Source organism: Larimichthys crocea, chromosome XVI, assembly GCF_000972845.2.
Source record: "Larimichthys crocea isolate SSNF chromosome XVI, L_crocea_2.0, whole genome shotgun sequence".
Classification (NCBI taxonomy): Eukaryota; Metazoa; Chordata; class Actinopteri; family Sciaenidae; genus Larimichthys; species Larimichthys crocea.
In genome coordinates, this window is record NC_040026.1 from 10,168,020 (window position 1) to 10,184,916 (window position 16,897).

General features: G+C 40.1%; 1 protein-coding gene across 1 annotated transcript; it reads left to right on the top strand.

Moving 5' to 3' along the window:
* The first annotated feature begins 627 nt into the window (after nucleotides 1-627).
* On the top strand, nucleotides 628-16,844 carry ace (angiotensin I converting enzyme (peptidyl-dipeptidase A) 1). Its single transcript, XM_010736297.3, has 25 exons — nucleotides 628-1,327; nucleotides 4,474-4,638; nucleotides 4,715-4,802; nucleotides 5,608-5,751; nucleotides 5,943-6,134; nucleotides 6,840-6,937; nucleotides 7,098-7,267; nucleotides 7,399-7,622; nucleotides 7,748-7,892; nucleotides 8,708-8,806; nucleotides 9,481-9,603; nucleotides 9,709-9,914; nucleotides 10,281-10,417; nucleotides 10,716-10,874; nucleotides 11,718-11,805; nucleotides 12,008-12,151; nucleotides 12,512-12,703; nucleotides 13,061-13,158; nucleotides 13,286-13,458; nucleotides 14,015-14,238; nucleotides 14,318-14,462; nucleotides 14,603-14,701; nucleotides 14,856-14,978; nucleotides 15,318-15,508; nucleotides 16,301-16,844. Exons 1-25 carry the CDS (start codon nucleotides 1,094-1,096, stop codon nucleotides 16,489-16,491), a joined length of 3,852 nt encoding a protein of 1,283 aa, XP_010734599.3. The 5' UTR covers nucleotides 628-1,093; the 3' UTR covers nucleotides 16,492-16,844.
* The last annotated feature ends 53 nt before the right edge of the window (nucleotides 16,845-16,897 follow it).

The following is a 16,897-nucleotide window of genomic DNA, read 5'->3' on the forward strand; positions in this document are numbered from 1 at the left end:
CAGTGGAATATTTTCCGCCTTACTTTAATGAATACTCCAGTGCTAATCTGCATGTGCAATACACTGTCACTCAGACTGATATAAGATGCGCTATTTGCCCTGACAGTTGTTGTGCAACAGCCAGAGGAATACGCCTATTACATGCTATAGTACAGTGAGTGTCTCTACACTATAGATTTTTACTCTAATGATGCCAAGAATGGAGACAACTTGAAAATCCCTTCAATCCTTGTTCTAAAAAACATTTTGGGGAGGTTTTATTGCATATTTTTGATTCACAATGTAATGCTTTGTAAATTTAATAAAGTGCTGATCTCATGAGAAATACACTGTAATAATTTGATGCACGTTTTCTTGCTTCTGATTAGAGAGAGGCAGATGTGTATAAAAACTGAATAAAAGGCACATGAGCCCCTATCATTGTTTTGTGACTCTATCTCACTTTTTCTTCTAATCTTCTTCTTTCTTCTAATACTATCACAACCTGCATTCCCCTATTGCCTCTCTCTTTCATTTCCCCAGTCTTCATAACCCCCCCTCCTCTCGGTTGTCACTAAGCTGAAGGAGGGAACTGAGAGCAAAGTATGTGGAGTCCCTCCCAGACTCTTCAGTGCTGATTATTGAAGATCCGCTACTCTACAGGCAGGCAGGCAGGCAGGCAGGCAGGCTGTACTCGTGTGTCATATCTTACCTCTTATCTCGTACAGTTATATAAACTTCCATATCATCAAAGATACTGCCAGACATCTGAATCCTGATAGGCTTGTAAACTGAAAAAAGGATGGAGGGGGGATATAGTTGTAGTTAACTGTAGAGAAATATGTCCAGTGCTGTAAAGTGGTAAGAGGGAAGGCTGCAGAGTAAGTGTGGGCTGGGTTAAACTGGCACTTAAAAAGAAGCTCACTTCTGCTGCTGTGCATTTACCCAGCAGCCAGGCTATGAGGCAAAGAAAGGATCAGTGAATGAGTGGATGAGACAAACAGCTCCAGGGGGAAGGTGTACTCTCACTCCATTGGAGCAAGTGTATTTTTAGCTCCCAACTATTTCACTTCACAGTTTTTCTCTTCCAGTCTTTCCTTGGCAGAGGCTAGCCATGGGCACCGGTGTGGACAGGTTTCTGTGGACAGTCCTGCTGCTGTTGCCAGTCTTGGGACACTCTGAGGCTTTGACAGCAAGCTGGATGCCAGGGAATTATGATAACACCACGGCAGAGGCATTAAGGTTTCTAAATGACTACAACAGCACTGCCGAGGAGGTGTTATTCTTCAGCGTCTCTGCCAGCTGGAACTACAACACCAACATAACAAGCCACAACTCTGAGCTTCAGGTAAGACAATTCCTGGAGATCTTAGAGTCTGACACGTTAGCTGAACCTTTCTCTCACAGCTTGCATGAAATTGACCCATTTGGATTACTTCTTGCTGGCACCTCATCACCATAGATGCATGCATGGTCAAGGGTTTCTGTGGAGCTGAGCCCTGCTTGACTTGGAGATCCCCCCTATTCAACTCTCTCCAGAAATACATGCTCAGTTTCCTCCCAGTGCAGCCAACTCAGCTTGTGTGTTACTGAAAATATAAAACAGAGCTGAGTGCCTGTGGTGCGACCGTCCTCAAGTTTTGAATACATTTCTAGGGAGTCTTACGTGCTATTATGTTGGCTATTTATTAGTAAGCCTGCTTTGTGATATTTTCTGCTTAATACAGTTACTCCAGATTGACTCACGCTGCAGGGGGCAGTTTAACACACACTGATAGTCTTTATGGACCGATATGGCAATATTTACAGACAATAAAATACCTTACCTTTACAGGATTTTCAATTGAGCTATTCAGAGTCAAGCTATGACACACTACATTAATAGCAGACTGCAGTGTTTTTCCAGTTTCATCTCACCATATGCCTGAGAAACATTTCAACATTGGAGACAGGGTAGACAGGATACCGGCAATAAAGCAGGAGAAACGTGCAGCCAGGCAGGGCGTTGCAGGAGCCAGTGAAACTGTAGATGTGTGAAAGACTATTGACTTTCCTTTAGGCATGACAGTATACACATTTATATTAACGGATGCATGCAAATAATACAAGGCAAAGCAAAGCAAATTATCCAAATGACGCTCTCAGGGCTGTGTTTATGGTTTCTCCATCTCTTTTTTTTTTGTGTGTGCTTGGACAGCTGCACAAACAGGATTTCAGCGCATTATCCACCCTGTGAACACATTCTCTCCTCATTGAACAGGTGGTAAATGTGACCCCCATTACATGTCAATAGGGTCATGCTACAGTATGTGTACAGGTTATTAAGGTGAAAGATGTGCAGCCTTGTAGTTGCCATGTATGAGTGTATTTTTTTCTGGGCAGTTCAAAAATGGGATCAAAGTGTATCAGAGCACTGTGCTCCATCTGATCTGGCAGCCAGGGAGAGCATGGCAACTCAGCCTGACACAGAAATCTTTGTAATGTTGGCATTCTGCTTACACTGCAGTGTAAATGCACTGTATCCACTGAAATTACAAAATGTACACTCCGCTCATGCATATAAGGCAAAGATGTAAATGCATGCACACGCTTCCTTCTCAGCCCATTCAGCTTCAGAGTGAGGGTGATTTGGTGCAAATGAGACGTGTAGAGGATCAAACAGAACAAGGATCAGCTCACAAGCGTCTAATCATGCTGAATAAAAAGCGATGAGAGTGGATGTCAGTGACTGATGAACCCCAGAATGAAATACTAGCTGCCGTCAAGGGTCACAATCAGACCTGAGGTTCATTCATTCATCTTTCCAGTTTTTTCTAGAAACTTGAATGTGAGGTTTCTACTTACGCTGCAGTGATTTTATTTAAAAAAAATATAAATCCATTTTGGAAACATGTCAGCCAAGCAAATTGTTCAGTATCTCAGATATAAATATCATCAAGTGACTCTTTACATAAATGCTGCATTTAATGTATTTACTTTAACAATCAAAGAGAATCTCATTTTTATGTCTTACACTCATGTTGGATTCAAGTTAGGTATTCAAAGAGTAAATGGGTATGAAGATTTGTTATTGGAAAAGTTACTGTAAAACCTTCCCTCTTTACAAATTACTACACTTAAAAAAAAGACAGCCATAGAGGCCTTATCTTTAGTGTTTCTGTGGTTAAAAAACGATTGTGAAGAAGAGCACAAAGGTCAGAGTTGATACTTCAACTCACTGTCATCACTTTTCTGTAAAGGCTTTAAGGAAGACAGATAAGAAAGGCTTGACTGAAAACAGGAATGACTACTCTAATGTTGGTTTGATCAAGATGTGTCTTGAGCAACTAAGGCGCTGTGAGCGCTAAGTAATCACTCTGTTGTGACATACACATCAGTGTCTGTGCAAACATTTTCTATTTACACAAGTATGACTAACCTGGCTCAATTTATAATAACTTATCATGACACAACGTTTAGAGATACAACACATTAAAACTGTGCACGGGTCACAATGCTGTGACAATACAGCTGGAGTTCATCATATTAAATAGGTACAAATCAATGTGAAACATATGTACCGCTCATGCAATGCACCACAGCAGCCTTGACTCCGTCCATTCTTCCCGCACTGTCATTATATACTGAGAATGCCGGCAGTGTGTCCGTGACCTTCCAGAGTGCCATAAAAAAAGCTACAGAGATTCAGCAAGGACATATATGTGTGTGTACATGAGTGACAAAGGGATTTTTAAGAAAACAACCTTGAGCTAGGGTTCGTCTTCTGTTCTGTCCTTGCTCCCGACAGACAGATAGAGCACTTTATTGCTCCTAGAGGGAGGCAATTTTGTTAAAGCTGTCAAGTGACATATTAAGTTACAGATGAAGACATGTTGTAGGTATAAGAGAGGAATAACAAGTGTGGAACCATGCTGGCGTCTCTACTGTATGAAGCCGTATTGGACATGATTAAGAAAACCAAACTATTAGGTGGTTTAGTTTGTCCAAAATGTTGAATTCATTAAAATTTTGACTGGATGATGTGTGACATTGTGTGGCATCAAAAAACTTTCATTCATGGAATGCATGCACCAAATTTCATTGTAATCAACAATTGTTTAGACATTTCACTGTGAGCTACAAGTGTCAACCTGTTGGAGGAGCTAGAGGAGAAGTCAGTTAATCCCAGTAGGATTGATCCTCTGGGGATCATGAATGTCAACAAAGGTGTCCACCATGTCCCAGTACTCTCATCACTACCCACCTCCTACTCCTGAAACACATCAATATTGCAAAATAATGATCGATGACACAAGAAAAAAATGTTCTTCATCTCTGTGGACCTTGCTTGGTCGTATAAACAAATAAGATTTAAGAGCAAGCTAAATGAAAGACACTAGATATTTATTACCCCTTCTTTGCAGGCCTTTAAATTTTAGATTACTGTTTCTGAGTAATTCCACATTTGAAGAGTTTCAGTGTATCGTTATCACTTCTTTCTCCTCTCTGCTTTAGGTAAATGCATCTCTTGACGAGCAGGCCTTTGCATATGCATGGGGGCTAAAAGCCAGAGCATTCCCTCAGTCCATTCTCAGCACTCTTGAACCCAGTGACAAGAAACTGATGAAAAAGATCACGCTTCTGGGAGCTGCCAACCTGGCTCCAAAAGAAAGAGAGGAGGTTTGTTTCTGTTTCACATTTTCTTTTTAGGAAATTTCTGGTTCAAAGACTGACTTGAAGTCTCTTTTTCTGGCAGTACAACACAATTCTGAGCACCATGGACAATATTTATTCAACAGCCAAAGTGCATCCACAGCCAAACATAAGCTGGAGCCTGGAACCTGGTGAGTAAATATACTATAAATGCTTAATGTAAGGCTAGAAATGCATGAATTATGTGTTACAGATGTTTTGTTATTAGAAAGAAAAAACAAGGACGGAGCAAAGTTGAGGAATATGAAACAAAGCAAACAACATTCTGTGGCGGAAGTCTAGAAAGAAAACAGTTGTAAGTGCTTTCACTCTTATCTGATCTTGTGAAAGTTAACAGGATGGGCAAATGACTTCAGAGGGCTCTCCAAAGGAAGTGTTATGGATGTGCCCATGAACGCTGAGTAAAAAGCTATAGAAACAGCATGTCAGAGGCTTTTAAAGCTGCCGGCATGTTTTGTGAACAATGGCTCTGTGTTTTGCTGCCAAAAGCAATTGTGAGAAATCCTTGCTAACACACACAGCTACAGAGCAATTATTTCTACCTAAAATGAATACTCGTAAACATAAATAAGGTTATTTACTGTTGTTAGGGTGTAGCCCCCATAATGATTTTCGGTTTCTTGATTTTGGAAACATTCAAGTGGAACAGGGTTATTCAAAATATGTGCGCTACATCCCCTCATAAAGAACATGGTGTCATTGCAATAATAACTAACTTTTCCACCATTCATTCATTCATCATGGAATTGTCATAACTCAAAGCTAATCTCCTGGATAATGTGTCTGTTTCCTGCTGAGAGAGCATGAGGTCGTCCTAAACGCCAATACAGCTTGATTGCTTCTAGGAAAAAAGGTGTTTTTTTTGTGTGTTTGTGCAAAGAAAATTCCATCCTTTTCTCTATGGCTGAGGTTGTCTTGTATATTTTCATTTTGCAGAACTCACAGATATCATGGCCAACTCCAGGAGCTACAAGAGGCTGCTTTATGCATGGGAGGGCTGGCACAATTCATCAGGGGTACCTCTCAAGAAGTACTACCCCAGGTTTGTGGAGCTCAGCAACAGTGCCTCTCGAAGTGATGGTAAGAACTTCCCCTTGACCTTTGACATTGAGAACACAAGGTTCATAATTTTCCAAATATGTAATTAATTTAATGACAACATAAAAAACGAAGAACAGCAACAGCAACAACAGAGGACTGATAGAGGAGGGGAAAGAGTAAGAAATAGAGTGAAATAGAGAGAAAGAACACTAACATTTTATCCTGTTTAGGTTTTACAGACACTGGAGATGACTGGCGCTCTTGGTATGAGACGCAGACCTTTGAGGAAGATCTTGAGGAACTGTACAGGACCATTCAACCTCTGTACCAGCACCTGCATGCCTTTGTACGCCGCAAGCTCTACAACCAGTACGGTCCCAAGTACATCAACCTTAAAGGACCCATCCCTGCTCACCTGCTTGGTACAGTGGAACATTTATATTTTGCTAACATACACTATCGGCTAATATGAAACTTAGGACAAAAGTCATGACCTTTATTTTCTAAAAGCTGGAGGATAGATAGATAAGTTTTTCCGTAAATTTATTCTGTATTATTACCAGCATGAGAGCTATGTTTAAGTTTAATGTATCATGCAATTTAAAATGGGATTCTGTAGCATTTATCACATCTGAAGCCAGTTCTCAATCTGTTTATTGATCCCTTTGAACCTGACACTGAATCTTTTTAGGTTGTTATTTAGGTGAATTTTACAGTTATTTCATTTACTTTGTTGAACTGTACACTTAGGAACATTTAATTTAAGGCTGTTCATTGAGATAGCGCAGGTTCATATACATCACAAGTTCATTTGTCTTTCCGGATGCCTGCCAAACTACCTAAGAGAGATTGTGAATGAAAGATTTGTTTAGGGAAATGCTGGCTGCAGAGCTTATCATATCCATGTATTATGTATTACTCATTATTTAATAAAAGCTTGGAATATCATCCATGATTAGGAGACAATACAAGCTCAGTGTATTAAGGTACAGACACACCATGGGATGTCGCTTTGTGTGCTTATATTAGTACTGACTGAATGAGGTATTTCCTACAGTGCCTCTGAGCGGAGTATCACGTAACAAGTTAGAATTGTTGCCTAAGTATGTTTTCTTCCTTACCCTCAGGAAATATGTGGGCCCAGACCTGGAACAATATTTATGGTCTAATGATCCCATTTCCTGAGAAACCCAACTTGGATGTGACTAATGAAATGATCAACCAAGTAAGTATGGGGAAAAGATTTTGTGCCATTGGATCAGATTGATCTCGGTGATATCAGCAATGCAAGAAAAATGCCAACACAAATCTGAAATCTCAGAAATTCAACTTTCTCTGGCTTTAGATTATAGATTGTGACTTGTGTGATTCTTTCCTCTTCACAGCGCTATAATGCCTCGCACATGTTCCGTGTGTCTGAGGAGTTCTTCACTTCTCTGGGATTAGAAAAGATGCCTGATGAATTCTGGGAGGGATCAATGCTGGTGAAGCCTGAAGGTCGAGAGGTGGTGTGCCATGCATCCGCCTGGGACTTTTACAACCGCAAAGACTTCAGGTAAAATGAATTAATTTAGATACAAGTGAGATGTTTAGTAAGTTAAACTCATTTATGACTTAATTCATTGATAATTTATAAGCAAAAGAGAATACAAGTCATTCATTTTACTGATGTTTCATCCTCTGCAGGATCAAGCAGTGCACTACAGTAACAATGGAGCAGCTCTTTACTGTACACCATGAGATGGGACACATCCAGTATTACCTGCAATACAAGGACCAGCCTGTGGGCTATCGTCGTGGAGCCAACCCTGGTTTCCACGAAGCTATTGGCGATGTTTTGTCTCTCTCAGTTTCTACACCCAAACATCTGAAAGAAATTAATCTGCTGGAATCTGCGACATCTGATATTCGTAAGACAAAAACAAATAAAATCCAATCCACTGAAAACAGATATAGATGATTTGCCAGCATTAGTCAGTTAAATGAAGTCTTGAATAACTTATTCATCATCAGATGCTTCATTGTGTTTGTCCAGAAACTGATACCAACTACCTGTTAAAGATGGCTTTGGAGAAGATAGCCTTCCTTCCCTTTGGTTACCTCATCGACCAGTGGAGATGGAGTGTGTTCAGTGGACGCACACCTCCAGAGCGGTACAATGCTGACTGGTGGCACCTCAGGTTGGCTTTTATCCACAAGCTTGAAATAGTTCACATTAAAAGAATAGTTTGACATTTTTGGGAAACTAAAAGCTAACCAGCTAGGAAAACAGCACTGTTTGAATGTTCAGATATGTTGAGAGAATGATTTAAACATGCAATATCTGATTTTTTTATTTCTTTTTGGCCACTTGGGGCAGCAGAAACAAGTTATTACCTAGTTTATATAGCAAACTTTCTAGCAAACATTTGCAGTTGTCAGCAGTTGTAACAATTAGCATTTGCTTGGAGCTGTGTTTCTCCCCACTTGATGAATCAAAGTCCAATATTCATTCATTCATTTTAGCTCTATTTTTGGTCTCCACCATATTCTGGCATGTGGTAATTGTTAAATGCTCCAACTGTTTGGTGCTAAGTAGGTAGTGTAGCTGTGGTTTTAAAGTTTTATAGTTATAAATAAGAATTCTCTCAAGTGCTGCGAGTCACTGTTTTCATATTGTCACATTGTTTTCACATCATCATTTAATATACTGTTATTACAAAAAAAAAGCTGTAGCTGTTTGTATGTAAAATTCATCATTACTGATATTTCATAACTCCTGTACACCTGGTGACTGAACACATTCCATCCCTAAAAGATTAAGTCGAGCTGCCCTACAGTAACAGTAGAAGACTGTGGTGTAATGGCTGGCGTTCACATTTAGTGAGGTGCTGCTGGAAAAAGAGCACACATGCCTAAAAATCAAAGCAGGCTGTATAACTTTCCAGAACTCATGTCTTTGTTATGTAACTCATGCAGGTGTGCTCTAAATCTGTCTCTGTGTTTCATTTTAAAGGACAAAATATCAAGGTATCTGCCCACCGACCAGGCGTACAGAGGAGCACTTTGATCCTGGGGCAAAATACCACATCCCTGGAAACACCCCATACATTAGGTAGCGTTTACACACAGGAGATGAAGACAATCAGCTTGGGCTTTTAATATTTTTATAACATGTATTTTTCTAGCTGTCAGATTGATGTTTTACTCACAAGTTCTTAAAAGAAAGAACACCAAACATATAACAGCTGTAAAGTTTTTAATTACTTAAAATGGGGCCAACACGTGAACCACCGTTTTCATTGCACAAATGAGAGTGTGCACATACATATGAGGGTACCAGGGATATTATAATAAGGTAATAAGTGTATGAACACTCAAGAAGGGCCGGTGAGTGGGGAATTAAGGTATTGTGTGCTGTAATCTGGAGTGAATTACTGGCACTGGTTTGAAACAATACAGAAACCCTACAATCACAGGAAGTTGTTGCAGAGGCAGGAGGCTCTACAAGAAAATCCTCTCACCCCAACTAGTTTCTTTTCTAACAATGTGAGGAATGACGATTAGTTAAACATACACTTGAACAGACAAACACTTTCTACAGCATTTTGTAGTATTGTAGTCAATATGTTTAAGTATGAAAGATTTTAAATAAAATTTTAATAAATTGCCAAAAAGTAGAGAATATACATCTCATTATGATTTCTGTCTTTTTACACTTGAAATGAAATGTTTTAAAAAATTAATAAAAGTAGTCGTGCAAATTCAACTCTTTCTGTCCCCTTGCAGGTATTTTGTCAGCTTCATCCTGCAGTTCCAGCTTCATGAAAAACTGTGCGCCGCAGCCAATCAAACCGGCCCCTTGCACACATGTGACATATACCGTTCCGCAGCGGCAGGGGCCATTTTAAAGTAAGTGGTCTAATTGGGCCTTTATTGTTAATTACACAGAGCCTGAATAATGGTTTAAGGAAGCAGTGAAGGTGTAACTGTTTACATTCATTCTACTTATTACAGGAAAATTCTTCAGGCTGGCTCCTCTAAGCCATGGCCTGACGTGCTCCAGGAAGCTATAGGCACCAGGAAGTTGGATGCTAACTCACTGATGAAGTACTTTGAGCCCATTATTGAGTGGCTGAAAAAACAAAATGTGAATGAGACCTTGGGATGGCCTGATTTTAACTGGGTCCCACCCATCCCTGAGGGCTACCCTGGGGATATTGGTAAGAGAAGACTTGTGAGAGAGCTGATAAATATGTAACAAGAGAAGTATGTAACAAACAAATTGTGGCTATGCAGGATGGATTAGATGTGGTGCAGTGGTGCAAACCATTTTCTTTTGCCTTGGTAAAATATGTCACTGTCTGTTACAAGATTTTCTCTGCAGGCTCACAAACAGAAAAGCACAGTTTTCTTTTCCATTTGAAGCAAACGCCTAAATAAATGAGTAGCCTGTGGTGTTTACGCATTGTCACACATTGTAATTCTGCTTAAGTGTGATAGCATATTTCAGACATAATGACATGGATCTTTATTTACAGTATGCATCCTGCATTCCAACTGACTTGTCCTTCTCCTTGTTTACTCAGACAAGAATACAGACGAGCTTGATGCAAAGGCATTTCTGGCTGAGTACAACAGTACAGCTGAGACGGTGTGGAATGCCTACACTGAGGCCTCCTGGAAGTACAACACCGATATCAATGAACAAAATAAGCAGGCGATGGTGAGACCCTCTGATCGACCGACTCCTCTGAGATCACCTTAACTTTGTTCAAGCACCTCGTATCAGTCAAATACAGTGTAAAAGACTGTTAATGGTGATTTTGTTCATTAAGTCAGAAAATCAATAAAATGACTGGTTAATCAAAAATGTGTCAATGAATCAACAGTTGATTGAATTGCTGAGTCAATAATCAACCCATGTATACATGTTTCTATCTGTCATCCATCCATCCAATCATCCTGCTTCCACTGACCTATAACGTACACAAAATTAAAGAGTATTCATTATTCTTCTTTAGCTTGACAAAAATCTGGAGATGTCAGCCCACACTCTAAAGTATGGACAGAAGGCCCGTCTGTACGACACCACTGACTTCCAGGATGCCTCGACCAAACGCATCATCAAAAAACTCAGCGACATCGAGAGGGCCGCACTATCCTCAGAAGAACTGAAAGAGGTGTGGAGGAAATGGTTGCTTCCAATATTTTAAATTAACTAACTAGCTAACATTAGTTAGTTAGTGAGTAGGTAACCAGAATTTACAGCTAATAATGACACTAATCCAGAGAAGACAAAGTTTGATACTGCATGTAGTGAATTATGAAAACTGTGTGCTTCCCACACAAATAACAGGCAGCACAAGCTGACCTCAGACTATTAATTTTATGATGCATGAAATTCCTGCTGATTGCATTCAAAATGTAACAGGCACAGGACATTTAATGTCTTACATGATAAACTCAGACACGTGCAATGTATGCAAGCAAAACTTTAATCATGGAAGAAGTTACTTATCAGCTACAGGGGTCATGAAAATAGACACATAATGTTTTTGTTTCTCTCTCTCTGAAGCTTTTGAAGCTCTCAGTCTGATACCCCTATCAGCTTAAAACATACAGATTAAATGCTTTGGGTTTGTTTTCAAACCTGTTTTACTTCTAGGAAGGAGCAAGAGTCCGTTTGCAGCTCCACGCCTGTGTTTTTGCAAACTGGTGTTGTTATAGTGAACAGGGAAGGCTCTTATTGGACCAGACACAGAGCTCCAGGCGCTGGGCACAAAAGAAAACATTTGTCAAATCAGCCGACTGATGGCTGGCAAACTCAAAAACAGCCAGTAACTGCAGCCATTGTCAGTTTGTAAATTCAGCATATTTTGCTCAGTGATTCTCCCTTTTACTCATTTCACATGCTCATACCTGAACGTCCTTTATAGAGCTGGCGTATTTATTTACCAAATATCAAAACTAGTTGATTGCTGATGGTTTCAGTTGTATCTCATTCTCGATGCATGTCTTTTCAGTACAACAATCTCCTATCCAACATGGAGACCGAGTACAGTGTGGCTCAGGTCTGCAGACCTGACAAGACGTGCCATCCACTGGATCCAGGTAAGTCTGTGGAACATATACCAATGCTAATATGAAGAGATTGACTCAGTGGCAAATTACTTTTTATTTATTGGTAATTAATACTGTAAAAATAAATACAATAAATTAGCCCTAACTCTAATAACAATGTAAGAGCAATACATACGTGTGCAGTACACAATAGGTAATGTTAATGTAATAAAAATGTTGTGCTGTGTTTCAGATCTCCAAAAGATCATGGCAGAGTCCAGGGATTATGATGAATTGTTGTTTGCCTGGAAAGGATGGAGAGATGCTGCTGGCAAAGTGATTCGCCAAGATTACAAGAGATATGTTGAACTGGCCAACAAAGCTGCCACACTCAATGGTATGACCTTTAAGAGTAATTTTACATCCATTTTCTTTTTACTTTTTAGTTGATCTTAGCACAAAGACTGGAAACGGGGTGTAACAGCAAGTCTGGCTCTGTTCAACAATAACAAAATCCACCTCTAAAGCGAGTGATATCTTGTTTGTTCAATCGATACAAGAGATGAAGCGCAAAAATATTATTTCTTGGTTGACACCAGTAGCTTCCTGTTAGTGTGATACATAGCCACTTAGGATATTTTTGCTTTAGAATCAGCTTTGCTCAAAAGACATGTTTGCATAAAACTCTCTGCATCCTACATTACAGAATTAAAAAGTACACCTCACTGATGTTTTTTATCTCTTGTACTGTCGGTAGGACACTCTGACAATGGGGCTTTCTGGCGTTCCCTGTATGAAACCCCTACCTTTGAAGAAGACCTGGAGACTCTGTGGAAAGAGCTGGAGCCACTCTATCAGAATGTGCATGCATATGTTCGCAGAGCTTTGTACAAAAAGTATGGCCCAGAGCGCATTAACCTGAAGGGACCAATTCCTGCTCATTTGCTCGGTGAGTAACACAAAGGAACTTTTGAACTTCTAGGAGTTGATGCAAAGGTCACCATTCAGCATTTCACTATGGAATTTAAAGTATTTTAACACTCGAGCCCAAACCTTTTATGTAGAAGCACACCACATCGATATTCTGCCGGTGGCTGTAGACACATTTGGGTTTAGGTGAGATTTAATTTGCTTTCAGAGGCACCAAGTGTGAGATTGAATGTGACAGTTCCACACGGTTAGGGATTGGACTGACTCACAGGCAGAACTCCTCCTTGGCTTAACACAGGCAGAGTAGAGGATAAGCTGCCCCCATAACTTTTTAAATATTGAGATATGATATATGCTTGCTGTCTTCTTCTTTCAGGCAACATGTGGGCACAGACGTGGTCTGGCATAATGGATTTGGTCATGCCTTACCCAGATGCCACGCAGGTTGACGCCACTCCAGCTATGGTTGCACAGGTGAATGAACAAACCAGCTTTTGCTTGAACCAGCTGTTGCATAATGATTGCCACATCATGAACAATGAATATCTCAAACTGTTGATACACACAGACTCATAAATTCACTTTTTCTTTTTCCGTTCAGGGCTGGAACCCCATCAGAATGTTCCAGGAGTCAGACAGGTTTTTCACCTCTTTGGGTCTTCTGCCAATGCCACCAGAGTTTTGGAACAAGTCGATGCTTGAGAAGCCGTCTGATGGGCGACAGGTGGTGTGCCACGCCTCTGCATGGGACTTCTATAACAGAAAAGACTTCAGGTAAAATATATTTATCAGCTGATTGGTAGGCTGTTATCCGTGTTTTTACACTGTGGCAGTCTCGCCTAGATTTGACACATAAACATTACTCATAGTTTTTGAAAGAAATAAGAACAGAGACACAGAACAGTCACACATATACAAGCACATACATGTACTATCAGAACCCGTCACAGATTAATACAGATGAAGGTCCAAAATTAAAGATATAAAGATTCAATTCAGACAATGAAATGAGACAACGTTCACAGTCAAGCACATACATGACTGTTGATTGCACAAGTTTTTCTGTGCTTAATTCTGGTAGAAGAAACCTGTTTGGTCCCAGTTGCTCATAAAGTTTAAGAGGTATAAGACTCCTAATCAGTTTCCCAGATACATAAATATAAGATTTAAAGGTACAGTGTGTAAGATTTAGTGGACTGCAGTTTCTCCTTCATGCAGGAAGGACAGGCAGGGATGAGGGGGCTGTAATCAGCAATTCAACTTTGGATGGCAGGAGGACATAATATTTCTGGGCTCTTTGCTGTAATTCTGACCATGTTTCTGTCTACAGGATCAAACAGTGTACTGTTGTGACTATGGATGACCTGATCACAGTTCACCATGAGATGGGCCATGTGCAGTACTTCTTACAGTACAAAGACCAGCCTGTGTCCTTCCGCGATGGAGCCAACCCTGGCTTCCATGAGGCCATCGGGGATGTTTTAGCCCTGTCTGTTTCTACGCCCAAACATCTGCAGAGCATCGGCCTCCTGGACAAAGTAGAAAGCAACCATGGTGAGTAATCATGACACAGTTTGGGTAAAACATAGAGCATTCAGCTCATGATTTCTGATGTTTCTGTCCCTTCCCCTAGAGAGTGATATCAACTTCCTGATGAACATGGCGCTTGACAAGATTGCCTTCCTTCCTTTTGGCTACTTGATGGATCAGTGGAGATGGAAGGTGTTTGATGGACGCATCCCATCGACTGAGTACAACAAAGAATGGTGGAACCTCAGGTAAAGTTCACCAGCACTCTTACATTTACAAAGTAGCAATGTTTATCAAAGTTAAGATAATCATTAAGTGCTGAATTGATTGCATGATAAATCACTGTATTTCTAAACGATTTATGAGATTATAATTTATTGCACTGCAGAATGAAGTACCAAGGACTGTGTCCACCTGTAACCCGTACTGAGGATGACTTCGACCCAGGTGCAAAGTTCCACATCCCTGCTAACGTGCCCTATGTGAGGTAAATATTCATGATTCAGCAGGGTAATTAGGGCACCAGATAACTGAGGACAGAAAGATTGATATGGTAACTGCTTTGGCATACTTAATGAACTAAGAATTGATGAGTATGTGACAGTTCTGATAACAGCACACGTTTAATGTTCTTCAACCAGGTACTTCGTCAGTTTCATCATCCAATTTCAGTTCCACAAGGCTCTGTGTGAAGCTGCTAACCATGTGGGCCCTCTTCATACCTGCGACATCTACAAATCTAAGGAAGCCGGGAAACTGCTGGGGTTAGTACACGCACCTACACACACACAGACACACACACCCACACTGGTGTATTCACACACAACTACTGATATGTATGATTCATATCCTGTGGTGCATTGGTGACATAAAGAACATCAATATAATTAGAAGTTAATCTCTGTCCTCTTCAACAAACAGTAAACAATGCATTAGATTAGATAATGTGTTTTTTTTTTTTTCATAGAAAACATGACTGTAGAACTGATGATGGCAGCTGGTGAAAACATCATGCCATCTGTGTAATTATCTCTAGAACACGCTGTTGCTACTGATCCTCATCTCAACTGACCATCCACTCTGACATGTGTTAATGTTTGCAGTGATGTGATGAAGCTTGGCTTCAGTAAGCCCTGGCCCGAGGCTATGGCCATGATCACTGGCCAGCCCAAAATGACTGCCCAGCCACTCATGCAGTATTTCAAACCTCTCATTGACTGGCTGGAGACAGAAAACAACAAGAACAATGAGGTCCGCGGGTGGCCCGAATACGACTGGAAACCTTTAAGCTCCGGTATGTCTATACACATTCACATACTTTGATACTTCCACAGAAACATGAATAAAAACATGTGCATGTAGGCAGGCCATATTGTTGGAAATGCGTTAAGTTTTCCAGTCTCCAAGCCAAATGTTTCTTGATTTCCTTCCCAGAAAAAAAGGCACAATGCCTTCACACAGAAGCATTCATTTTGTTTTTCTCCTGCTGCGGCTTACAGTGAAATTAATCTCCTGCTCCCCTTGTTGTACTGATGAGATCCTGCTGAAAGCATGTATACAGATTAGATTGATGAGATTCTTAGTAACAGTGGAAGGGAGTGCTTAGGAAGAGATAGTGGGGAAAAAGAGAAGACAGCTGTTCTCATGCAGATCAAGAGGGAAATACAGACTATAGATGCAAAGAAGAATAACATGAGCGTGAAAAGAATATAAACAAGGTGAAAGAAAGTGACTTTGTTTCTTCAGACTACACTGCATCACAAGGGATTAAGTTAGAGTAAGCCTTTTCTTCAGTGTCAATATCATCCAGTTACACAGCTGCACCAGCTGCACTTTCAGACCTATCCAGTCCAAATTGCGCAACAGATCTAAAGAAACATAACAGACAACAGCAGTTTAGAGATTAAGGCATGATGATGTGCACCATCTGTAAGTAGGAAGAGTAATATTTTTGTAGTAGTATCGCAGCTTCACTTTGTTTTCAACTGTTCATTTGGTTGAGGTTTTAGATAAAGCTGCAGCTTGTTAAATATGATAAATACAATCCCTGCATTGTACTTACTTTTCATTTCATCTTTGTATCCAGATCCAGATCCAATTAAGGATAATAAAGTGGACTTCCTTGGCATGAATGTGGATGGCTCAGCTGCCACAGCTGGCCAGTGGATACTGTTGGTCCTTGGCATAGTCCTCTTGGTGGCCACCATCCTATTGGGCTACAAGTATAGGAAGACAAAAAAGCGTGAAAAGTCCTCATCCATGATGGAGCTTAAGTAAAGAAGGACTGGACATCAGTGATGGCTAAAGTAAGGCCTGACTTACTGCAGCTAGCACAGTGCCAACCTCAATGTGAACATCTGTGTTTTTGTGTACTGTACAATGCATCTGATCAAATTTGCTTTTTGTTTTGGTCTGCCTCCTTGTCTAGTCTTGTATATTTATTATATACACTTTGAGTCCAATAATTTTTTTGCCTATGCAAAAGAACAATACAATTTTGTAATTTATTTGCAATATTTGATGGGTTTTTTTAATGAATGTGTGTAGAGTTATTGACTGCATAAGCATTTTTTAAATATTTGATTTTGTTGCTTTTTTGTTGGATTCTTTGCATTTCTACAATAAAGACATTAAAGATGTATTCTGCCTATTTGTTCAAACAAGATATGCAAAGTAAGTTTTA

Coding starts and splice junctions, on each gene's coding strand:
- ace (XM_010736297.3), top strand. CDS start 1,094: ATGGGCACCGGTGTGGACAGGTTTCTGTGGACAGTCCTGCTGCTGTTG. Junction 7,268..7,398: donor TACAACCGCAAAGACTTCAG/GTAAAATGAATT, acceptor CATCCTCTGCAG/GATCAAGCAGTGCACTACAG. Junction 8,807..9,480: donor GGAAACACCCCATACATTAG/GTAGCGTTTACA, acceptor GTCCCCTTGCAG/GTATTTTGTCAGCTTCATCC.